This window comes from Coturnix japonica, chromosome 1, assembly GCF_054131305.1.
Source record: "Coturnix japonica strain WE chromosome 1, WE-NBRP24, whole genome shotgun sequence".
In the NCBI taxonomy this organism is placed as follows: Eukaryota; Metazoa; Chordata; class Aves; order Galliformes; family Phasianidae; genus Coturnix; species Coturnix japonica.
The window spans coordinates 45113315-45138132 of NC_140663.1; the positions used below are offsets into that span (position 1 = coordinate 45113315).

At 39.3% G+C, this 24818-nt stretch overlaps 1 protein-coding gene across 1 annotated transcript in view; it reads right to left on the reverse strand.

Annotated features, from left to right (window-relative positions):
- The window catches only part of EP300 (EP300 lysine acetyltransferase), a 58460-nt gene that overhangs the window by 6472 nt on the left and 27170 nt on the right, over positions 1-24818 (reverse strand). Inside the window, exons 7-28 of the mRNA XM_015860798.3 lie at positions 23675-23768; positions 22799-22933; positions 22362-22479; positions 21771-21945; positions 20027-20104; positions 19035-19144; positions 18412-18567; positions 16935-17375; positions 16336-16524; positions 15517-15673; positions 14878-14996; positions 13388-13627; positions 12764-12852; positions 10144-10224; positions 8467-8523; positions 6989-7066; positions 6149-6216; positions 4551-4701; positions 4070-4216; positions 3567-3680; positions 1638-1803; positions 840-1004 (exon numbers count right to left, since the gene is read on the reverse strand). Of these exons, the coding sequence (XP_015716284.1) occupies positions 840-1004; positions 1638-1803; positions 3567-3680; positions 4070-4216; positions 4551-4701; positions 6149-6216; positions 6989-7066; positions 8467-8523; positions 10144-10224; positions 12764-12852; positions 13388-13627; positions 14878-14996; positions 15517-15673; positions 16336-16524; positions 16935-17375; positions 18412-18567; positions 19035-19144; positions 20027-20104; positions 21771-21945; positions 22362-22479; positions 22799-22933; positions 23675-23768 (3128 nt within the window). The remainder of the gene's footprint in view (positions 1-839; positions 1005-1637; positions 1804-3566; positions 3681-4069; positions 4217-4550; positions 4702-6148; positions 6217-6988; positions 7067-8466; positions 8524-10143; positions 10225-12763; positions 12853-13387; positions 13628-14877; positions 14997-15516; positions 15674-16335; positions 16525-16934; positions 17376-18411; positions 18568-19034; positions 19145-20026; positions 20105-21770; positions 21946-22361; positions 22480-22798; positions 22934-23674; positions 23769-24818) is intronic.

The window sequence follows — 24818 nt, forward strand, 5'->3', positions numbered from 1 at the left end:
CTCCTAGATGACAACTCTAAACCAGAACAAAATTCTAATATGATGAGGAAGCAGCAGTGTTCAGAGATAACTAGAAAGTACTACTGTGTGGGCAAGACTACTAACTTCACCCTCAATTCACCACCTATTCCATGAAAGCTCCGAAGATCAAGGACATAAATTCCACGTCTATTCATTTTCAAATTTGTTTGTGAAGAGGCAAAACTCTTTTTGTTCTCAGTTCAATGTGAAAGCACATCTGTTGTATGCTCTCCAGAAATAAAATGGCACAAACAAGACATTGACAAGAAATTGCTGTAGTTTGAGTAGCCCTACAACAACTCAATCTTATTTCGAGTTTTAGACCTTTGATACTTGAAAGCCTTCTACCGGAAAAAAACAAAACAAAACAAAACACCCCAAACCCTGTGAGTAAATTACTAAATCAGAGCTGTCTTTCTCTGGTATTCTGCTACGATCATTACTGTAACATCCAGGCTAGTAGGAAAAGGGTCACTTTTCAAAAGTGAAAGGAAAAGGTTTCCTCTCCAGGCCAAGTTTGCAGCACAAACGCTGATAACAGCTGAACTTCAGCAACAAAACACTCAACTAGTAGCTGTTTCATTTTAAAAAGTTTTGGTGATTGGTTAGGTTTACAGCCATGTGAACATCCACCGTTAATACAAACGCAGTTGGTATTTTAACAGCTTTAACTTACAAAACACAAATTTGAGCTTTATATTAGAGCAAAACATAAAAAAGCCAGCTAAACAAAGAGCCTCGGCCCTTTTTCTGCTTCAATTAGTAACAGGAAATCACAACTTTTGCATTAGGTCACAAAATAACAGAAGCATTCTTACATCTGTGCTTTCATTACTAGTGTTCTCTTCTCTCTTCCGTTCTTCCTCCTCTTGCTCAAGTTCCTTAATACTCTCCTCCAGAACATTTGGCCAGAAGTCCCCTTCAAAGTATGGTAGCTCTTTTGCACTCGTCAGACGGTCTTCTGTTGCCTGCTTAAAAATATCCTGAAAAAGTAACACACCAGGTTATCACTATAACAATTGAACTGAGTAAAGGTAAGCTTTTCAGTAAATGATTAAAAAAGGCACCAATAAACCTGAATTAAGTTTGTAAGAATACAGTCTAAGTGCAGATTTAACACTGCATCATTTACAGAAAATTCCTCAAACGTTCCAAATATGTACAAATACTCATGTAACCACCTGATAGACTTCAATGTGCACACTTACCAGATGGGACAATATAATCCCTATATTGTCTACAATAGCTGAAGCTCCAATCATTTGGAAGACTTCACCTATTTCCAAACTTTGTTAGCAGCCCAACGCTGCAACTATATTTAATGCAGGAATACTAGAGATCCCATAAGTTCTTTCTATTAACAAAAGAGACTTGCTCTCTCATACAGCATTCCTGAAGAATTTAGTTCGTTCTAACTCATCACTTTAAATCTCCTGCTAGCATTGATTTCAGAAGCTACATGCTTTGAATAGAATTGTTTTTTAACTCCAAGATTTTAGAGATCAAATCCAATAAACCAATATAGCACAAACCCCAGAAACAGACAATAAGTAGGCAAGGAAGAAACCAAGACAAGGCTGCTCAAAACCAGCCTCCAACACAGTCACCCAACAAACCTTGTAGTCGTGAACAATGCGCTCTGACACAGATTTGTCCAGCATCTTTTTGTACCACTCTTGCAGTCGTTTGGGTTTGGGTATCTTTTGGTCAGGAGGATGGCAATGGAAAATGTAGTCATCTCCTTCACTAGGTGGGCATGCCCAGATATGTCCAGTAGTATACCTAGCATCATTAGATAAAAAACAGTACATGTTGGCTCTGATAGTTATTAATAGAGCTTGCCTTCCGCTCTGCCACGAGATGGAGCCACCACAAAGTTGGCTGACATTAACAGATGGATAATAATAGCTCTCAAAGATTTAATTCGAGTGTTCATTCAAGCTTAATTCACATAGACAACACTTGCATCTTTTCACTGACCTCTGGAAATTCAGCACTATATGCAGAATAAATCACAAAGCACTCATGCTTTCTAGTGAAGGTAAAAATCTAAGTCTGAAGTAGACCTGCAAGTGCCACCTGATAACTAATGAGAAAGATGGAGACAGCACAATCATTTGTTTCTTAGGAACATTTTAAAAAATGCATTTACTTGTACAATTTGTTATTCTACTGTAGATTTTTTTTTTTTTTTTTGTTAAACTTGGAGACCTGTTTTAAAAGGTTTCACAATTATATCTAGGAATATAAAAAACAAATAGTCAATGTCAACCCAAGCTACTGGATATATAAACACCAGTACTACGAAGACAAATGACATCCAGATAGTAGCAGCTGCAGAAAATAAAATACCATGAAGATCACTTCTTCACTCACAGTCCTTCTCTATTAGTTTTTAAGAAATAACTCCCATGGGAAGAATGATCAGATCTCAAGTTAGAGAAAAATAACCATCCTTGGTGTGTTGAGAAACAGCTCTGCAGAACCCTACCCAAACCCCAGCAACTGCAGCCAGTTGTCATTCCTTCTGCCTGAGAAGGGAGAGATGATATTGTGTGACCAATATTGTTTTCCCAAAATGAGAACCTGATGTTACCCATTCCACAGAGAACAGCAATAAATAAAACCAAGGCTTGAGCTCCAAGCAGCAGTTTTACAGATTCCTAAGTCAGAAATATAGAAGAAAAGGCAGCAAAGAAAAGCGTAAAGTATGCCTTAAAAATTCACATATTCATCGTTTCTCCGCACTGTACTGAAAACAGTACAGTATCACTCTCCTCCATTCTGACTCTCCCAATTTTTCTCATGCAACTCATCCTCCAAAATTTCTTCATGAATGACTCTGCCAAATGATACCAGATACCTCTGACAATAGATTGATGTTTATCTTACTGCATTTTCTACTTGAGTAGTTATGATCATTTTCACCTTTCTTATTTCACTTGTTCTGTATTCTCTTTTGTGCTGCCTCATGTATTTTCTATTCTTTTGCACTGTCCTGTGTATAATTTCCTCCCCCTCTTCAAACTTTTCAGCTTTTCATAATTTGAACTACTCTTTCTGCAAGAGATTTCTTAGCAGCCTTGCACAACTGTAGGAATTAATCAGTGCAGACTGAAGAAATGTACCTCTCTCCACACAGACAATCATGGGTAAGAACTTGCTGGCCCAAAGGAATTGACCCAATTGAAGCAGTGGCATTTCACAAGTACTGTACACAATCAACAAGGCCAGCAGAACTTTATAACCCAGACAGGAAGGTAAATTTTCCTACTTAGATTTAAGGAAGTTTAACATCAATCCAGAAACTCTTTATATACCTAAAGTATGTGAGAATCAAGCCTCTCCTGAAACACCTATTAATCTCCTTTTTGTCTTCTCCCTTTCTCACCTGTACACAGGTATTACCATTTTACTCTGTCACATGGTATGACATTATGCAGAGTATGGTGCCAAATAAGTGGTAGTAACTTGCAGTGAGAGCTATGGAACACAAATTTTCACAGAAGGAAACATTTAAAAAAAAACAAACAACAACTACTTACCCTAATTTCTTGACATATTCTAGATATCCAATTAGGATTTCATGATAGACAGCAGTCCTCAAGCATTTTGGGCGGAAGAAATGAACACTGTCAAGGTAAGATATATACACTCGCCTAGAAAAATACAAGGGGGCATGATCAGAAACAGATTTTAAGTTAGTTCTACTTTTTTTTCCATGTTTTATTTATTTGAAGGATCTCCAGTACAACAGCCTTCAAAGGGTCTAATCCTAATCTACTTCTAGAAACCAGCTGTTGATATACTAGCCTCCTCTGTCTAGAACCATCCAATCCCTCCTCTCAGAATACTGACAAGAGATCCTGAAGTCAGCACTGTCTGCCAGCCAGCATTTCCAGTAAAAAATGATTCTGAAATATTTCCTCCAGAAGCTGTTTTGTTTTAAGATGCTAATGGAAATAACAGTAACGTCAAAGATTTTAGAGCAAGTTTCACACAACTGAAACGCTACCAAAATAAAATCAGTTACCAGACAGCTACTCACCTTTGATTGGGTGGGGGACAGTCTGAGCCATACTCCTGCACATGCATCCCAAAGAAGCACAAGTCTACACCATCAATCTCCTCAAAGGCAAAAAGCGCTTTTGTTCGATAGGGGAAAGACTCAGCCATCTCTCCACTGTCTACAAATCTGCAGAGTGGAAAGTCAAAACAGGGCGTCAAATACATTCACATATTAGAAAACATATATCAGTTTGTAAAAGCAACAATGAGGACTACTCCAAGTGTCATTTTTGTGTAATTTTACACATAAACGCTTACAGACCACTGAAATATAAATGCATCTACTTTTTGCTATGAAAAACAATGGAAGTTCCTGTAACACCTGTTTGGCAAGAACTGATCAGTAGTGGGTTTTGAACTCACTAGTCTTTATCCTTTCTAAGTGATAGCATCAAATAGCTTCCCACCTTCCCGCACCTCCTCCTCAAAAGGAACCAAAACTGGAAATGGACAGAACATACCTTGCTTTCATTCCTGGCTTTACTTCGACAGTTTTGTCAGATGCATGTACCACCCTAACTGTAACCTCTCCTGCCTCTGGGTGATTCTGTCGCTTTAGGAAATCATTGACTCTGTTCTCTAAGAAGGTACCAAGTCTTGTAGCCGGTAACCCTGCAGAAAAAAAAAACCTCAATTCTAAATACATACATAACGGAACTGTTCAAACGTGATGGTTTGATTTCTCTATTAAGGTGTTATATGAAAAGCAAATCAATTGTTGCACTACATTACTATAAATTAAACCATCATCTTCAAACATTACTTCTTTTAGATAGAGAAGAGCTGTCTTTAACCTACAGACATGCTTGTGGTTTAGACATCATTCAAACAAAGAAAGATTGTGTTTCAACCCAGTTCCTGTTTTCTCTTAAAAGTCAATTGCAATTAAGGCTCTTCCTGAAAAAAAGCTTTTAATTACTGTAACTCGTCTACAAAACATTGCACTTGGATGTAGATCCAAGAGAAGACATAGAAGTAAAATCTGCCACACTAGCCAGCTTAGTCTCTCCAGTTACCAAAATCTGCTTTGACAAATAAGTACTAAATATGACTGTCTGCAAATAATGTAGTTTGTTCAGAGGTTGTTGTGTTGTTTTTTTTTTCCCCGACCAAAATTGGGACAGAAGAGCATAGAGGTAACTGACAAAACCTGAAGTTAAAAGGGAGCCTAAGACTTGTGGTATAACAGGGTTTGTCTCAGTGCTGTTCACTACTTCTTTTAGGGTTACGTGCCTGTTAATCAAGCTCTCACATTTTACAGTTTAACACCTTCCAGCAAAAGCATCACTATGCTAAGCATGTAACACATGCAGACTGCTAGAAACAGAACTTAACAGGTAAACATCCATAAAATAATCCCTGCATAATTCCAATGTCCTCAATAAAAACAGCAAGTTTTGATTTTGGAAAAAAGACACTGAATTGAAACCTTGAAGTTCTCCACTTTCTATTTTATGAGCACAATCAAAGAGAACAGGGTGTTTGACAGAACTGTACACGTCTCAGCCTACCCTCATGCTTCAAGACAATTTACAGGGTTGGAAAGAACCCCACCCTCTATTCCAAAGCATCTCCTTTAAAAGTAACTGTGTAACACTAGTAATACTTATGGCTGAATCTCTATTCAAACATTCTGATTTTGGGGGGGGGGGGGGGGGGGAGGAGGCGGGGGGTGTGGGAAGAGAGGGATGGAAGGGAGGAATATAGTAAATGCTCAACTGATGCAGCCTTCAAAGCTTTCAAGAGCAGCAGCACAGTAATAAACATGTATTCACAGAATTAAGTTAGAGAGTAGTCACACAATAACTAATTCTCAATGCTATTAATCACGTAATAAAAAGACCATGTACCTTACACTAGCAGGACCTTAGAACAGTACATAAATCCTGAACAAAGGCAGCACTAGAGAATGCAAACATTCTCATCACAGAACTCTTGGTCAGAGCTGGCCAAATGTATACACCAAACTCAAGAGATTGAAATAAATGCAAAACGAGCACACAATACATATCTTCCCAATTTTTAAATGGAAGATTCGTGGTGTGAGTATGAAACTTACTTTTAGCAGAGAATTTGTTCTCTTTCCTGGTTCGTCCTGTTTTCTTTAGGCAGCCATCGCAGACAAAACTGAAGCAGAAATAAGAGAATGTGAAGAACACCCCAAATCAGACCATAAATCCCTTAGTATCTTATGACTGTAAGCAGAATCTTTCACCAGATAAGGTCTGGAAAATACCTTAACTGACATTTGAGCTAAAAGACTGCAGAGAGAATAGCGCCAGCAGAAATAGCCCGTTAAAATAGCTGCAGTAGAGTTGCTAAACTTTAGGGGGAGCAGCTGCTGTCAGCTACCCCACCACCACCTGCAGACTTCAGCTCAGGAAAGAGGCTTTTTCTCTGGCAGATCTGACAATATTGACTTAAAGTATTCCCAGAAAAAAGAGTCTCAAACAGTTGTCTCTGATGAAGACGAGTTACCAAATTATGTAAAGCAAAAGCCTGGTTCAAATACATCTAGATTGTTTTTTCAGATTTAATCTGATTACTGAGGCCAAAAAAAGCAAATTCATCTTAAATTCTTTAGTGGTTACAGAATTTGAAAATGACAAAGCAATCTGAGTTGTACAGAAAATAGATTGGTAGGAAATTATTACAGGAACTAAAACTATCTTCAAACGTAAACAAGGTTGAGACTCTCCCCTATACATGGGAACATTTGAAACAACTTCACAAGTAACAGTAAAACATGATTTCTGAATTCCAGGTTACCTTATGTGCTCTGTAAGTTTTTCAGGTGAGTGTGCAAATTTTGGTTGGATAGCGTTTTTAATCAGACGCTTTTAAACATTAACTAACACTAGCAAATCTGTCTTACAGTCAAGGAAGAGAAATTCCTCACCCAGAAGGCCAGATTATCTCATTGTGAAGAACACAGATCTGGTGCATTTTTCTTCCACACTCTATACATTCAACAAATCTGTAGAAAGAAAGGAATTGAGGTTAGCAGTACCATTAATTGCTTTTGTATTTTCCATTGTTTTAATAGAACACTGTTCTATTTCTAGTGTTTCTAGAACACTGTTCTAGTTCTAGCATTTAGGCTCCTGAGACTCCATATCAGAAATCATGTCCATGCTGAGAACAGTCTCCAAAATAAACTAAGAAACTGTCAGCTCAAGTCTATGCAGGGACACGTTATTACCATTTGCTTCCTTTACCTCCATCCACCTCACTCGTTTCTTAAAAAGAAAGCCTTCTAAGGATTAGACCTGTGAACTGCTTGTTGCTATAATAAAGATGACAAGTCATTCCCTGTGTCAGAAGCAAGAAACCAGGAGAAACAGTTGTGTATTAGTGACCCCACTACGTCTGAAGCCTGAGGAGCACTGCAGATCTACTACAGAAAAGTGGGAAAGAGGGAAATAGTAGCAATGTCTAGATATTTCCAGAATTCTAGAAGATTTTCAGGGACAGCTCTGAGCTAAGAGTTATACAGTTCACTTCACAGAAGTCAGTTAACGTAGTTTTCCTAAATACCTAAAGTTGTTTCACATATCAGGACAATCTGACTCTTTCTGAACACATTTATTTGTAAGTCAGACTTAGAATGAATAGTTGTTGTTTATGCAGAGCACACAGCATTTAGGCTTGTATTTTAGTGTTGGGCTCCATCTCCACTATAACAAAGGGAAAGATGAGTTATGAATCAAGTTACTATTCTCTTCTTCCCACAGCCCTTGCAAAATAGAAGAACTGGCTGACCCTTACACCCTCATAGAAAGATAGTGTGGGAAGAATACGCTTCCTTTTTGCTCATTCATTTGAGAAAGAAGCCAGCATTTTTCAGAATTGCAGCATAGGTGTATAATGAAGGAGCATAAAGTGACTTTAAAAAAAAATAATCAGGAAAACAAAGAAAAGCAGCTGAGTCACCACCACCTTTATCAAATGCCTACACTTCTGCTTCCAGAGCAGTGCAGAAGAACCATATTAAACAGATCTTTTCCTTGTACTACAGCAGAGTCCCAAAAGCAGCTATTGCCAAATGACCTAAATCAGTTCTGAGACTTAAGCGCTTGCTGCAACCAGGTTTTCATCCTTTGTTGGATCTACATATAGGACAACAAAATGCACTAATTTCAGGCCATACATGTGATTTTACATTTTTTTGTAAGGACAGCTGTTGCAATTTGGGTTCTCAGGACAGAATGCCAGATACACTGCTGTTAGTTAGCAGCCCCTACGGGCTAACAAAAAGAGTTTCATGAAAATTGGAAGATGATGAAAAACAAAGCTGGTAAGTAAATGAGTATTATGTCTTTCACAAAGGAATTGTGATGCAATGAGGATCATTCAGAATGAGATAGCATTACTTACAGCTCAGGATCCAGTGTATCGTTTTTCCTTTTTGAAAACTGTTCTTTGTTTATCGTGCTGTGGAAAAACATGGAAAAACAGGCAATAAAGCTCAGTTTTAACAAAAGACATATATTCATGTCATACCACACACAGTGACAGAAGCAGATTTGTTTTTAATATAAACATTCACTAGCACTACAAGGAAGGGTATTTTATGAAGTGATGGACAAAGTGTGTGCCATCCTTGTCTCTGTTCACAAAAAAAAATTCTTCTTTATGAGATAACAGATTGTGACCTCTCTTGTTCAGTTTACGAAAGTAAATGGTAACTTGCTGATTCAATTTTCGGACCAGCTGTATCAATGCTTAACAGCTAAAGAACCATTTGATATGCCTAGAAACACCATTTTTTTTGACAGGGAGGTCCCAGGTAACGTTTGATACCAGCCTGCTTCAAAGTAGTCCAGAGAAATCATATATGAATGCTCAGACCTCTGAAAAAGGGTGCTGCGTAATAGCAAGAGGTGATCAGTACCTCTGTCCCTGGGAAGTAGTGACAGAGATCCAATGCAACTAGCATGAACCTTCCCATCCTTTTTTCAGTGTTTATTCTGAATACTGCCACCTGTAGAATTTCTCAAGCTTATTAACTTATAAACCATGCGATGTCCTCCCCCAAAAAAGATCATTACTCTTTTTTTTTTGAGTACAGCTCAAAACCTTCAGAGTAATTGTTTGGTGCTCATCTTTCCCTCAAGGGCTTCCTTAGACTTGCAAATGCCTGTTTCAAGATCTCTGGAGGAGGTATAAAAAGAGGGTACAAAGAAATGGAAGACTGTCCCAGCAATTTGCTACTACCATTGAAAAGGGAAGTAAACCCATCCACAGCCTTTTACCATTATCTGCTCAACAACAGCACAGCATTCCTCATAAGCAGATGGCACTCCAACACTGAAATACTTGAATGGCAAAAAGACATTTTCTGCTTCTGATTTAGATGAAAAGCAATCTGAATAGCAGGACACGGGGAAACGGTTTTAAGTTAAAAGAGGGAAGATTTAGGTTGGATGTTAGGGGGAAGTTCTTTACTAGGAGAGTGGTTAGGCCCTGGAACAGGCTGCCCAGGGAGGTTGTGGATGCCCCGTCCTTGGAGATGTTCAAGACCAGGTTGGACAGGGCCCTGGGCAACCTGATCTAGAAAAGGCGTATGTTTGGTGGCCCTGCTAGGCAGGGGGGTTGGAACTACATGATCCTTGAGGTCCCTTCCAACCCGGGTCATTCTGTGATTCTGTGATTCTGAAGCTGAATACACGTTTAATAGCACACCCAGTCTATAAGCAGAACGGTACATTCAACTATTTCAGACTATGCCTGTCACCTACCTACCTGCCTGTAGGCATGGTTATTTTCCTCCAATCAAGTACTTTCATATTTTATTCAGAAAAAAAGCGATTCTACTTTTTCCCCTCTAGTGGGATAGCTATGATTTCTTTTTGCTACAGTTTAATCAGACCAAACATTAAAGAAGAAATTTAGAGGACAAGCCCAGGCTTTTCCAAAGAATATCTCACCTTCTCTGCCCTGACCTAAGAAATGAGAGGGTTATCTAAAACTGAACTCCTTCCCTTTGAGAAGGCACTTTAGACCATGTTGCAGCTTATGAATGCAAAGCCCAAGCAAACATAAGGGACTCACGTTTGAGGTTGTGAAGGGTCATCTCCCAGAGAAACGCTCTCCCCTTGGATTTCGTTGAAGCACTTCTCACAGAAATGATACCTGTCAGCAAAAAGGCCATATTTGGATGAACTGCTCCAACCACACAACACAGCCCAAGCCAAGCAATGGAGCCACCAATCACAGCAGGCCAAGGAAAGGACAGGGGCAGAGAGCAGGTCATCAGCGGCGACAAGGACATTCAAGGATGCAGACTTATAGGCCCTGCATCAGTTGGTTTTTGTTTGTTTTGTTTGTGTGGGATTTTTTTTGTGCAATCAAAACCAAATGCAGACAATGACAAGATGAAGGAGAAAAACATGCACATGAACAAAGAAATGTGGGGTTGCAGGACAAAAACAAAAAGAGAAGCAGGACAAGACAACACAAAACAGAAAGTCAAGGCAAAGCACAGACTAGCATTATATCTCTCAAACAGGTACTCAAGCAGCAAATGATTAAAGCAAATTAAATGAATTTTTCTTTTTAGCATATCCATACCCTCTTCATTTTAATAATCCATGCCAAGTACAGCAAAGAATTAAAATGAGAAAGTGGAAAGAACAGAAACAAGGAAGAACTGCCACTCTGTGTATCAGCATAGCAGTTCTGTTGGCAGGAAGATCTGCAGGGTATCAATGGAAGAAGGGCAATCTTCCATCTTAATGTAAGAATTCTGAAAGGCTGCAGGATTTTCTCTCATTGGGAAGGGGAAGTTAAATATCAGACATTTCTAATAAAATCAGTCCTCAAAATCTTTCAGACACTCGTTATCAAACTGTCAAACTCCACATTGACAAAATACCTAATTTTAGCTGCATACAAAGTGCTCTGCACTGACACAATTCATCCACAGCCCAGAGCAGTCCAGGTACCAGTACAATAAGCATCACAGAAAAAGATTTCATTTACATTAAAAAATGCAAAATTTGCTTGATTCAAGATTCTACCCCAGCCCTCAAATGTTTTGAAACTGTGGCCTCTCTACTACAGTATGTTAATTGAATGCACAAGGCATCTAAAAATAAAAGGAAAAAAGTTGCAACAGTTTACTGTAAAGCCACAAAGCAACATAACAACAGCTGCTAAGCTAAGTCAGGGAGTCTTTTCCCCCAGTCTTCCCCTGCAATAATGCACAAAAGAATACTTCTGGGATGGTGCACTTGAGTCCACAGATGTACACGCATGTACGTATGTAACAATCTGAAAATCACATGCATGTCTTATAGTGCAAAGATTCCATTCTGAAGTTTTAAAACATTTAAGGATGTCAGATTTTGTGATATTGGTTTTTTGGTCCATCAAGCGCTATAATGTTTTTGAATCTTAAATCTAGAATTACAATTACTATGCAATTCTGTAACTATGGATTCTGGAAACTAATTTTCTACTTCCTTGCTCCTAGAAACCTCCATTCACTGCTACAAACCTTTACTATGCCTAAGAAAGTTAAGATGTAACTGTTACAACTGTTCTTTGGTTGCTTTTGCTTAATCAGGTGCTTAAAAAAAATTACAGTTCGTGTCAAATCTTCCTGGCATTCAAGTCTTTGTGGTTATTTTTGGTTTGTTTGTTTTGGAAGGTGAAAGAACAGAGCAGGAATTAAACTGATGCAGGTGACATAATTTTGAGGTAATCAGCCCTCAGCTCTAACTGGTACATTCTGGCAATAGGCACAGGGACACAAGAACTTTCAAATGTATTTTTCTGCTTCTTTCTGCCTCACTCTTCCAGTCAGAAAAGAGATGCCCTCAGAAATCAAAGATGACTTAAATTCTTGAATAAAGCCTCTGAAGACTGTTCCTTTAAGGAGACTAAGGGGTGAAAAGAAATCAAACTATTCAACATATCAATATATAAACATTCAATGAAGACTTGCACCACAAAAAATTTTGTTCTTGTATGGGAAATTGGTAATCACAGCCTGAACCTTCGATTAATCTGCTGAGGTAAGTGTTGGGTCAGCTGTGGGAGCACAGGTGAGAGTAATTTAGCTGTGCTCCTGGAAGGGATGGAGCCTGACTCCACCTCCTCTAGACCTCATTTAAGGGCTGACCACCACTAAGGCAGCATCTCTTGGAGATCGCTCCCTGGTGTAGATTGCCTCAGCATTTCTCAGCGAAGGCATCCATATCAGTGAGTTTTTCCTCATAAATAACCTTTGTTACCATCTTTGTATCATTCCACCTTATAGTTCTTCAATTAGTATCTTTAGAAAAAGAAAAGCTTGGTAAGTGTAACGTATATATGAGCATAACATACTTGCTCTATTTTTTTTTTCCATGAAAAATACTGCTACATGGTAGCAAGCAAGTTAACAGACGTGTTTGATATCTAAACAACTAAAGATTTGCTTAACAATAGCATAAAAATTTAGTAGAACATCACACACATCACACACAAAAGAAGAGCAGAGACTGCAGTGAATTTTTGCACAGAAATTGTTCGCACACAAGGCAAACTATTCAAGGGGGTTTCAGCAATTTTTTTCTTATAACACAAAGGTGTACACATATGAAGAGGGTGTATATGTGTATACATGTGTGCCTTTCACAGATTGATTGCATCATGCACAAAACTGCACCAAGTGAGCTTCCCTTACCTGTTCTGGTAACTGTAGTAAGTGGCATCTCGAGGGATTGTGCATAGCTGTTTGCCATAGCAACACAAAGTCTGTGGCGAGAACTCCAACTGCAAAGAGGAATGGGTCATCTCAGTACTAATATGTTTTCACTTGCTCTCCGTGGGAAGCAAACATAGCCCAGACACCAACCATTACCACCTTATTCTGTGCATGGATCTCACAGCACAGCAAGACTATGAAGTACAAGAGTCCAAAAAGTGCTTAGTGGGCTGTTATTTTCAAGTTATGCTCTCCATTTCTAGAGAAAAGCTACCAAGACAATGGAAATACAACGCAGTCTCAACATACACTGAAATTGAGAACACTTCTGCAATAACATCTTTTTCACTGACCATCAATGTAATTCTTCAGATGCCAAGTTTCTCCCCCTGCAAGGGCTTATATATGAATACATAATTTAAGCAATAGATAGTATTAGAATATACATGAATTCTGAATCTAGAATTACTCAGGACTGGTAAATCCTGTTAAGCATTCAGAATTTTTGACATAATGTAGCTGCTAACAACTGCAATTGTTCTATTTCTCCTCAGTAGCAGGGAGCGAGAACCAGACTAGGAAAAAAAAAATCATTTTCCCTACCTTTCTTCCACAGCAGTAACCGAGGCTCTGCATAACTGGGTCAATTTCTTGCTCAAACACCTCGGCCAGTTTTGAGCAATATTTATATACCCGGGATGTCTTGCGGTTGTAGAGCCAAGCATTATTGAACATGAGCCAGATGTCATCTACATATTGCCATGGTTCTTGATATTGTCCTGTGTCAAGCTTCCTCTTGATAGTAGAAAGGTCCATGGGATTCTTCACTATGTCAAAATAATCCTGAAAGAGTAGCACATCAAAATATTGCTATAGAACTACGTTGTGAAATGACAGCATATGCATTCCCAGCACATACATCCTTCTGCAATACATCAAGAAAAACAGGTTCCTCCTTGACTTGACTGTCAAGCTCCCCGTGACGTGCACTGAAGTCTCTAATTCTGTATAACTCCCCTGTGCTTCCTTTTCATTATTCCTGTATTTCTCAGGTTCTATCAGTCACCTACTATCAATGAAGTAAAACACTAATTTTAGTCTGCAAAACAAGTACTACAGAAAGAAGGAAATGGCAGTACTTTTGCAGCTGCTGTGATCCAAGGACACATACAAGAACATTAGTAGGAAGAACTACTCTTAGTAGACCAGCCAAATAAGAAAACCCTATCTACATACTAGATGATAAAAGATTCCATGTTTGTATAGGAATACATCTTCCATCTAAAAGTCTTTTTCCAATCTCCCTCATCAATTATATGATCATTTCTGTTAAGTCCTCCAAATGCAACAACCAGTTGAGAGCTTGTTTAAGAACATGAGAAACACCTATGCCTGCTTCTAATACAGAAGGCCTTGCATCTTTGCAGTTTAAACAAAAGCAGTAAAAACCAATGAAGCCAACCAAATGCAAATTTCAGACAAAAAAAAGTCACTCAAGGCATTTAAACAGAACTATGTACATGTATAGGTGAATAAAAAAATGCACGTGTGGTCAATCGAGAAGGTTTAAAACACAGACCCCTTGCAGGATAGTAGTGTCCCCCAAAGACAACTCTAAAGCAAGTGCAAAATTCAATGCAAACAAGTTCAGAAGCCTCCTCTTTGCTAATGAAAGCTTAATCAGTGAGTATGGTTTTTTTTTTTTTTGAAGTGGTCTTGATCTGCTAAAGTTTTTACATAATCTGTTTTTTACATATTTGCATACGTTGCATTTCATAGGTGTTTCTCACCTATAGAAGTATTTTAATACGAATGAAGATCTACAAAAGGACCCCAAAACTTTGGGATCTGTTAGTAGTCACCTTGATGAGTGGTATGTGTGCTTATTTATCAAAAGGTAGACGGAACTGAAATAACCTTTGAAAAAACACTTTTTCTTAACTCAAACACCATGTGTTCCACTGTCTAAGTCAAACCTCTTCAAGTGCATCAACACCGAGATGGAAGCAAGACAGACTTCAGTTGGTCTCAAGTAGATGTTCTGAGAACAGTTCTGAGTTAAAGCCAGGAAAGCATCCTGCTAAGACACTCACAGGAATTCCTAGTAGCTGGGGATCCACAGGCTGTCGAAATGGAAGAGACTCTGGGTCCTGACGGTAAAGTGCCTCCAGTGTTGGCATAAGTGCCTGCCGCAACTCTTCTGGCTTGAAAACTTTTGAAAAACAATCAACATCAGAAAGATAGAAACAACTGTAAGGAGGAAGAAATCTGCTGGAAAGACATGGCGTATAAAAAGACTACAGGCAACAAGTATCAGATGCTTAGTAGGGCTTGTTTATCCTCGTAACACTGCATTCTGAGGAGGATATTAAAACAATTGTCTAGACATAAGAAAATGGTGAAAATACTTAGAAAAGATTTAACCATAGGAAGACACCATCAAATTTAAAAGCCAATTTACATTCCCTCCTGATGTCACAGGAATAAGCATGTCTAAAAAAATCTGCCACAGTCACTTCTATTTCAGTTGTACTGACAGTTTTTCTAACACTGAACAAATAATATTAGAGCTGTAAAGAACTTGACAAAAGATATTTACGTGTATTAAGTATTTGTTGCCCAAGAGTCACAAAAACAGTTCATGTAAGCCTACTTAGTACCAATGAAAAGAAAGCTCCTCTCTCTCTCAATACCTTTAAGGGAGATAGGAGAAATTCAACCAGCCTACTTACTTTTTTTCTTAGACTGTCCAGCTGCTGGAGAGGACTGAGTAGCTGGAGTTGTAGGTCTTTCTTCTCCCTCTGTCATTTCAGTCTTCACTTCTGTTTTCTTCTCTTCTTGTTCCATGGGGTCTGGTTTACATTCTTCCACTGCTGGTTCTACTTTAACCTGGAAAGCAGATTAGACCCTGTCACAGCTGCCTGTAGAGTCATTCAACCAAGTTTCTGTCCTATCAACCTACATAGCACTCGTCCACTGCTCTTTTCTAGGATAAGGCTGTCTATATTGCAATTGTAACTTGCCTAAAACCTGATCAGATATGACAGAAAATATCTTCAACACCACAGCAGCGGCAGTGATGGGTTGCTAACCAGTTCTGAGCTGCAAGCAGGCAAAGAGGTATAGATCTTGCTGCTCAGGCAGTTCTGACTGTCTCTCCTGCAGTTCAGCTGCCAGGAGTCATGGTCCCAGCTGCCCTCACAACAAACTGTCACAACCCACTAAAACAGCCTGTCACATACACAGCCACTACTCCAGTGAGTAAAACTGTCAATAACATTCAAATGAGCATCTTGAGCATTTTCTTACATTAGCATTTACCAAAAAACTTCACAGTTCCAACCATGTTATCACAGTCCTTATTGTGGTCACTGGTTTCTACCATAATTTTACCACAAAACAGAGACCCTTCTTTAGGAAGAGGTAAGGGAGGTGACAAAACCACAGCAGTAGGTAGCATACAAACTGAAGTCTAAAAGGACAAGCTTGCATGGAGACCAAGGAGCTAACAACAGCAGTTATTCTCTCCAACAACAAACCGACAAGCTCACCTCAGATTTCTCCTCCATCTGCAGCTCTGTTTGTTCTGGTTCCCCTTCATCTGTTTTTATCTCCATTTTCACTTCCTGCAAAGGTGGCTGCTGCTGCTCTGCTGCAGTCTGCTGTGAGCTCACTTCTGTGCTGCTGGTGGATGGGGGGTTGGACACCTGCCCATCAATGCTTACAGCTGGTTGTGACAGCTAAGGAGTAAAAAGACAAAACAAAAAAAACCAAAACACATTACAGACAGACTTCTAATTAACCTATTATTTTTCTATGCTCTGATCTACCTTTTACCTATAACCTTATTTCCATCAAGTTCAAATTCACTTTGGTACTTCCACTTGCTTAACCTGAAGTACATACTGCTAACACAAGTCTAGTTATAGAAGAAAGCACAGCAGACATTCACTGGAAGGTCTAGTATATAATTTCATATTGTTTCCCTATTCTATGCCATCACTATGCATATGCAGACATAACTAATGACCTCCCATGCATATTTCACTGTGCATTTCTCAACATGCATGAAAAGAATTACTTCCTCTGTGGAAATACCAGATCCTAAACCTTACATTTGCCCATTTGTTCAATTAAAATATTTACTTACAGGTGTTGTGGGGTGCTGAGGTTGCAGTGGTGCTGTTGGTGTGGGAACTGATGCTGTTGTACTCTGCTGTGACAAGGGTTGCTGCTGCTGCTCTGCAGAGGGGGCAACTGGAACTGGAGGCTGGACTTGTGGAGGCAGCTGTGCCTGCGGAGGTGTTGGAGTCTGCCTCTGAGGGGGATGCATAGTTTGTGACTGTGGTCCAGGTGGTATTGCCTGAGGAGTAGGGGTGGGGACAGTGGTGGCAGCTGCTGCCGCCTGCTGTTGCTGTGATCCCAAGCCTGGGGGTGTATGGTGAGGTGTTGGGGTTCGACTTGGTACTGGAGAAGGAGAATTTCGGTGCATGGGAGGCTGTGGAAGAGGTGGGCAGTGAATATGGCTCCCTTGAGAGCCTGGAGCCATGGCAGGAGAATTCACAGGACAGGAAGAGCTGTTCATTTGTGCCTGTGGGAAAACAAGTACACATCTGCAATGACTTCAAATAGAAAGATGTTAAAACGGCTGCTTTCCCACAGTTACTAGCATACTCTTTCAAAAAGTGACAAACTTAAAAATATATATATATTTCAAAAGGAGAAACAGGCTTTTCATTTTGTATCACTTGAACATATAGCTGTTTTGTAGTATACTCAGCTCTAAAACAGAAGTTTCAGAGTAAATAATACTCATCGATACATTCAAAGAATGACACATTACACCTGCAGTTTGCAAAACATTTCTTTCAAAAAATGCAGATATGTACACCCTGAATATGCGGCGATACATGACAGTGGAAAGAATGGATTCAAATACAGTGTGCCCATGCCCCCACCCACAAGACTAGAAACTGAATTTATCATCAGAAATACATATAGCTGCAACTGCGCTATGAGATTACAAAAAGATGTACTGGTCAAGAAAAAAAAGCTGTCACTTCACAATAATCTTGCCTGCAAACTAGGAAGAAGCATCAACGAGAAGCAAACTGACGTTCCCTACTTCTTCCTGGCCTGAAAGGTTCTCACTGAAAAGGGAGAGGGAAAGGACAGAAAAGAAACTGCTAGACTGGAAGTTCCAATCTTTAGTAGTGACAACCCTCCTATTCCCCAAAGGGCAGCAAAATACATTTGATGGTTGTGGTTGGACATGCCTTTTTAAGCCTTGTTCTTCCAGCATCTTTTAATTTCTCAGTCTCTACTGCTTTGCTGCTCTTTACTATATGAGCAAGATATACGAGCAACAAGCTCTTTCCTTCACAGATACAAACTTAAATAATTCTCTGTCACTTAAACTTAAGCCTGAGAACAAGCCAACATTTTACCCTTACCACTACCAGCACAATAGCCAGGAAAATGCTGAGCCTCAATAAATAAATTCAGTTGGTTACAGCTCCAATAGCATCTTGAGAAAACAAATTATTCTCCATTATTACAAACTTGAACATAAAAAAACATCATATGACAGAGCCCACTAACACAACCTCCAAAAATCGGAAACTTACTTGAGAAACTGGTGTCTGATTGCTAGTTTGTGTCATAGGCATGCTCGCTGCATTCATTCCTGGGGAAGAAGCAGGGAATGGGTTCTGCTGCAGAAACTGATTTTGACCAGAAGGTTGGCCAACTCCTGGTTGTTGCATACGTGAAGGAAATCCCATCTGTTGGAAAAGAAAGGAACTTATTTCATATACTTTTGTCGTATGTTATAAAAACAGTTATCTCAGCTCAGAAATTGTGTGATTGATTGATACTTATGCATAGGATACAGTATGGAAGGTCTACTATAACTCTCAAAAGTTAGAAATTATGACATCTGCCAACCAAAGGGATACTGATTTCAGACTGTGACTTCAATTTGTTCCTTGCTTCAGGAGAGCAATAGCTCAAAACTCCACTTTAACATAGTTTTCAGTGAAGGAAATTATATGTATTTTTAATTAAATCACCAAGGCTGACCACATACCAGACACATCTTCTGTGGCACTGCAGAAATAAGAAGCCAAAGTGCCTACAGAACACAGGAATAATGTTTAAATTGTATTTGTTTTTGTTTGCTTATTTTAAGGAAGGCACAACAGCAGAAACCCATGAGCTGAATACCCAAGATGAAGGGAAGCACACTGACCTGGTTCATGGCCCCGGCCTGGCTTAGCTGTCCAGGGTGCTGAAGAGGAGGAGTTTGCCGGGGTCCCATTGGTGACAGCTGCATGTTCATATGGCCAAACTGATTCATTCCTGCACATTTGTGACAAAAACAAACAAACAAACAACAAAAAAAAACCACTTATGATCAGAGACCTGAATTCTCCTTTGGGCGCCATTCAACATTTGAAGAATGCTGTCAGTTTCTTTTTTTTTTTTTTTTTAAAGAAAAAATTTCCAGTCATGCCATGGAAAGCACGTAATGGAAATACCTTCTTCTCCTATTGGTCAGTTAACAGAACAATTTTAAGTACTAAGCACTGAAGCTATTTCAGAATACATATTGGCTTTTTTTCCCCTGAAGGACTTAATCCCACATACAATTTGTGATAGCTTGCATTATCTTAATGACTAGAAGTTAATTTATTGCAAATCCTGACTGTGAATCTTCATTTAAGTGCTCCTTATATTGGCTGCAATACTTCTTGAAAATACAACCAAGGTTCTACCCCAGAGCAGCAATTTTCATCATCCTCCCTCTGCTTTGGACATGCCCTCACCCTAAGCTGATCGGGTCTACCATCTCATGTTCACACAGAAACTTAAAAATAATTTAAAAAAAATTAAGTTCCTCATTTAACTACGCAAGCAGTAATAAGCAGCTCACATCTCCAAGAAAATGAAACAACACTGTGCACAGAAACGCACACAAATATTTATATACACACACGCATATATGTATATAAAGCACAGATCTATTTTCTTGGTCTCACAGAACAAAGAATTATAGGGGTTGGAAGGGACCTCAAGTGATCATCAAGACCAACCCCCCTGCAAAGAAGGTTCCCTACAGCAGGCTGTACAGGACAAGTGGGAATACAGCAGGTGAAACGAAGGCTACAACACTTCAGCAAGAGCTACCTAACTCCACAATTCTTTCACAATCACAGTAGCAAATTTTCATATAAAATTTACCTGGCTGTGCCTGCATGCGATTCATCATCTGATTTGGCACATTAGCACGTATCAGTGTGGGGTCAGCTATAGGACCATCTGTAAAAAAAGATTCTGGAATAAGATTATGGCATTTAGAAACCACCAGTTTTTTAATCATTCTAGTGAAAATCTTCCTGTAAAAAAGAGTTAAAAAAAACAAGCATGGACACTGTCCAGTAATTTTAAACTAAGCATACTTAAGAGTCCCTCAAGTATGAGGTAAAACCCAATTGATATCCAGTTAACTAAAGATATTCTGACTTACAGACAGATTTTAGAAATGTGGACAAATATGAAATATGTTATTGAGGTACAATGAAAAACTCAGCAGCTTGTGAACATTCCAGACCACAGGAATTTACGCAAACTACTCTACGCTATTACTGCACCTCCTGATTGAAAACACTATAAAAATGGGCTGGTTTGATGTACTTTATCAAATCTCCAAAGTTTGGTTCTTCTAGCATATGGGATAAACAACCAAAATATCACATCTACTCCTCATCTAGAGGAAGTTACAACAAATAAATTCATAGTACCAATCTTAAAGGCCTTTCCTGCTTTTTGGTAATGCATCTTGGTAAACCCAGTTCTAAGTTCAAGCATGAAAAGATCCAGACTGGAATTACCAATATACATTCATATTCAAAAAGGAGAAAAACCCCTCAGATTAAGCTTCTTATAGCATATCACTGGAACTACTGGATCATCGTGCAGCATAAGAAAAAAAACCCCTGATTCTTACCTGTTCAACTGACTAATTCTGACTTTGACTCCTTGTTCTTAGGACAATTTATTATATTGTCACTGACTGCTATACATCTACTCTGATTAGACATCTTCACAGTTAAAAACTGAGCTCTGAAGTATCTAAAAACCATGCAGGAATGAATGAATGGAAGAGAAATATCAAGTGCAAGAACTAGTGTTACTTGTTTTCACCTGTTACCTGGCAAAGCCTACTGTGTCCTATAGCCTCCTAATGCTGTGAAAAGATAACAGTCCTCAGTAGCATTACAACTTTGATCATTAGCTCCTTTCCAAAGTCATTTCAACATGCAAATGCCTAGTTATAAGGAAATATAATAGTAATAACCTGTTTAGCATTATAAGTGTCCATTAACAAAACTACTGTGAAACACAAGACAACTACATAGGGAAAAATAATGAAACCTGGTTGTCACAGCACACTATAAGAATTATTTGTTCAAAAAACCAAACCAAACCATCAAACACGACAAACAAACATGGCACAGGGCAAGCACTACCTGAACTTTCAAAGGTATAAGTAATACATTTTGTAGAAAACAATTTGATTATCAGACTTCCTGCTTAGCAGCAATAATAATCATTTCAAACACCAGACAGTTAAATACTATTAAAACGTGTTTTAACTTCAGACACTACCAGTCAATTCTAGAAGTGAGATTAATGAGACTGAATTTCTACAATGCCCTCTATCTCCTCTCATCTAGCACACAGGGTTAGGATACTTCAGTATACTCACAAGACCAAATAATTTTAGATAATCTATGGTCATTAATTAACAAATAAGCAAAACAAAGATGTTGCAAGTACTCCTAAACAGAGATGAATTACTTCAGTTTAACGATGGGTAAACAAGGTATCAATGAAACAATACTGCCAAATTGCTCACCGGCACACCAGAAAAACACTATATATTTGACCCGTACCAAGCAACAACTAACCCAACTGTTCTTACTTGCAGACATCCCTGGCTGAGGCTGTCCCATGTTAGGTCCTTGATTCACAGGAGCTTGTGGCATGCCTGGAGCACTTGGTATCATGTTTTGCTTCTGCAACCTTGTTCTTCGCTTTTCTTCCAGCTCCTTCTGAATCTTATAGATCTTCTCAGCTAGCAAGTGATAATACTCTGCCTGTTGGGAGAGGAATACAATCCAGGAAAGGGAAGGAGACATGTTAAAATAAGGCAACAGGTCACACTCAGCAAAGCTTGGAAGACATCCTTCAACATGCACATTCGAATTCAGGAGGGAGGAAGCTTCCCCTCTTCAGGGCTGGCAGGGAGGTTTGTGGGCAAACACAGGAACTGCTCAGGGTATTCCTGACAATCATCAGGGCACCACACAAAATTTTTCTTTTCATCCAGCACATTTCAGGCATAGAACAGCAAAACAGGCACCATCCCAAATCCCAGCACATCTGCAGCTGGCTGGTTCCTAGACTCAAGCCAGCAGCTCTGGGACCCTCTGTTTTCTACCCCTCTTCCTCTCCAACCACTACCAGATGGGATTAGAGATACACAACAAGGTGACAGAAGACAGCATCTTACCCTGCTGTTTGCTGATTCATACATATCGCCTTCCACTTTCCGAGCATATGCCACCAGATTCTCCATACGCCGATCCTTCAATGCTGCAGGGTCAGGTGTAGGAAATATGGCTTGGACTCTGAAGAAAAAGCATGCAAGCTATTACGATGTCTCCAAACCTGGACCTCAGCACTAACCCCAACTGATAGGAACAGAAAGCAATAAGCAATTTTTTGAGGACTGAGGCACTGCTGCTGTCCCTGAGTGATGCTCCTGGTGTGTTGATGGGCTCAGTATGGAATGGAACATTTCCCAGACAACAGCCCCAAAGCAGCATGTGCATCTCCATGAAGGACAAGAAATGCAAGAACACCTCCCATCACACTTCTTGCCTTTCCTTCTCATTGACCATTACAAGCTCTGCATCCCAGCCCATTGTTTTGTTACTAGCTACTCACAATTTATGAACAAGATGATTTCGGAGATCCTGAGTAATATCTTCATGCCACTGCTTTCGAATTCCTGTATTGGATGGCTGAGCTGTTGGCATAGCCCCCAGACTAGCAACATTGGCGCTTTCACTCATCATGGAGCTTCAAAAACAGAGTAAGAATTTGAGGATGGAAGTCCAGCCCAAGTTTAGTCATCTTACAGTCAGAGCCTCTTTTAGAATAATGTTAGTACAAAGTGCTAGTTCAGCCATTCCCTAATCAATGGACAAACTGTGCAGAAATAGCAGCACAGACACCAAAACAATGCATCCCTCCCAGGATTAAAGAGGGCAGTTAAAAAGTACAAGCTGTGCTATCCAAGGATTTTGAAAACTGGAACAAAAGCCACAAAATCCAGAGGGAGAGATAACAATCAATGGAATTTATCCCACTGTTTATGCAAAAAGTGCCATGAGACTATTAAGCATAAGGATTACTCTTACACCTCAGTGAATATGTTGCCCCTTAGTCCCACTAAAGACCAATAGCAGACTTGTGGTATGCCATCCCCATCAGTAAATGCACTGGTGGGTGCTTCAGATCTGCCCAGTTACTAATTCAGAGATAACATCTGTAACCTCTGTGGCCTAACAAAACCAGTCTGCAAGCACTTAGTGCAAAAGTTAAAATGAACACACAGATAGGATAAAAACCAAGATATAGCAACCACGAGGCTTCTTTTCCAACTGTCCTTAGCAGCTATGATCAGCTCTGACCCTCCCAAGTATAAGCACACAAGATCCTTATATACACCTTTTTCATCTTCATCTCATTTGTTACAAGCAATCATCAGCATCTGTAGCTGAATCAAAACACTGGGTTGCAAAGAGGTTGTCAACTTACTTTTGAGAATTCATGGTTGAATGTAACATTGAGTCAGACAGCAGACTGGGGGTTTGAACTCCTACTCCTCCATTCACTCCCATTGGATTTGCACCTAGAAAAAATAAGTAGTATGAAGTAAACTGTGCAGCTACTGTGCATGATAAGCAATTGTTCAGAAACAGAGGTCTAGACTTTTAAGTACTTGTATTTCAAAAAAGGAGTTTAATTACTCTTTAACGTTTACCCTCTTCCTTTTACCACATTGAAGTCTGAGGCACAGCACTGATGTCCTCCAAGTGAAACATCAGCAGTATTATTATTCTGCTCATCTTCCTGAACTTCTCAGCAAACAAGCAATTTCCATTTTCTGTCAATAGTACGTATCAGAATACTTTCCTGCAGAAGGCTCTGCATTACAAATTCTATTATTTCCTTAGAAGCTTCTGTGATTCACAGGTTTAGAGGACATGTACTCAAAGGATTCAAAACAAAAGATTCAGCTACAACCTGTATCTGACAAGTTTCACTGCCACCTGTTCCATACTGAAGGATTCTACAACAAATTCAGTGCAGGTATTAAAAAAAATAAAAGGAAAACTGACAACCCTTAATAGGAAAAGTCTCTTGTAATTTATGTACCAACATCTCTGAATCACAGCAGACCTCCATCACCATAAAAAGTGCCCATACGCTACAGTTATAACCCAAGAGAAATGCAGCATATTTCTGACTGGAACTTCTGAATACATCACATAGTAAAGCTGAGTAGTATGAAAACTATTACTAGCCTTTATAAATATTCAGGACAGCTGAATCCTATAGAACCTGTACTTCAGGAGCATTTCTTACACATATCTTCAAGATCACAACCAGCAGTTTAACAGCCTTTTCAATATAGCTGTCTCTAGTTCCTTCCCCAAACTGTTCACCTTTCTTTTTTAAATCCTTCCCAGATCCACTTTGCTACCTGAGAACAAGGTGGTGTAGAAGACAACTGCAAACCTCTGCTTTACCTCTATCTTTCAACTGCCAGAAATGGTGTGTTTGATCTACTTAGGACAGCATCTCTTCAGATCAGAGCCCTCACCAAATGCTGACCTTTGTCCAAAACTTGCCCTGCTGTCACACAGTCCATGAGCTGATGCCCACAGAGGTTATGGAT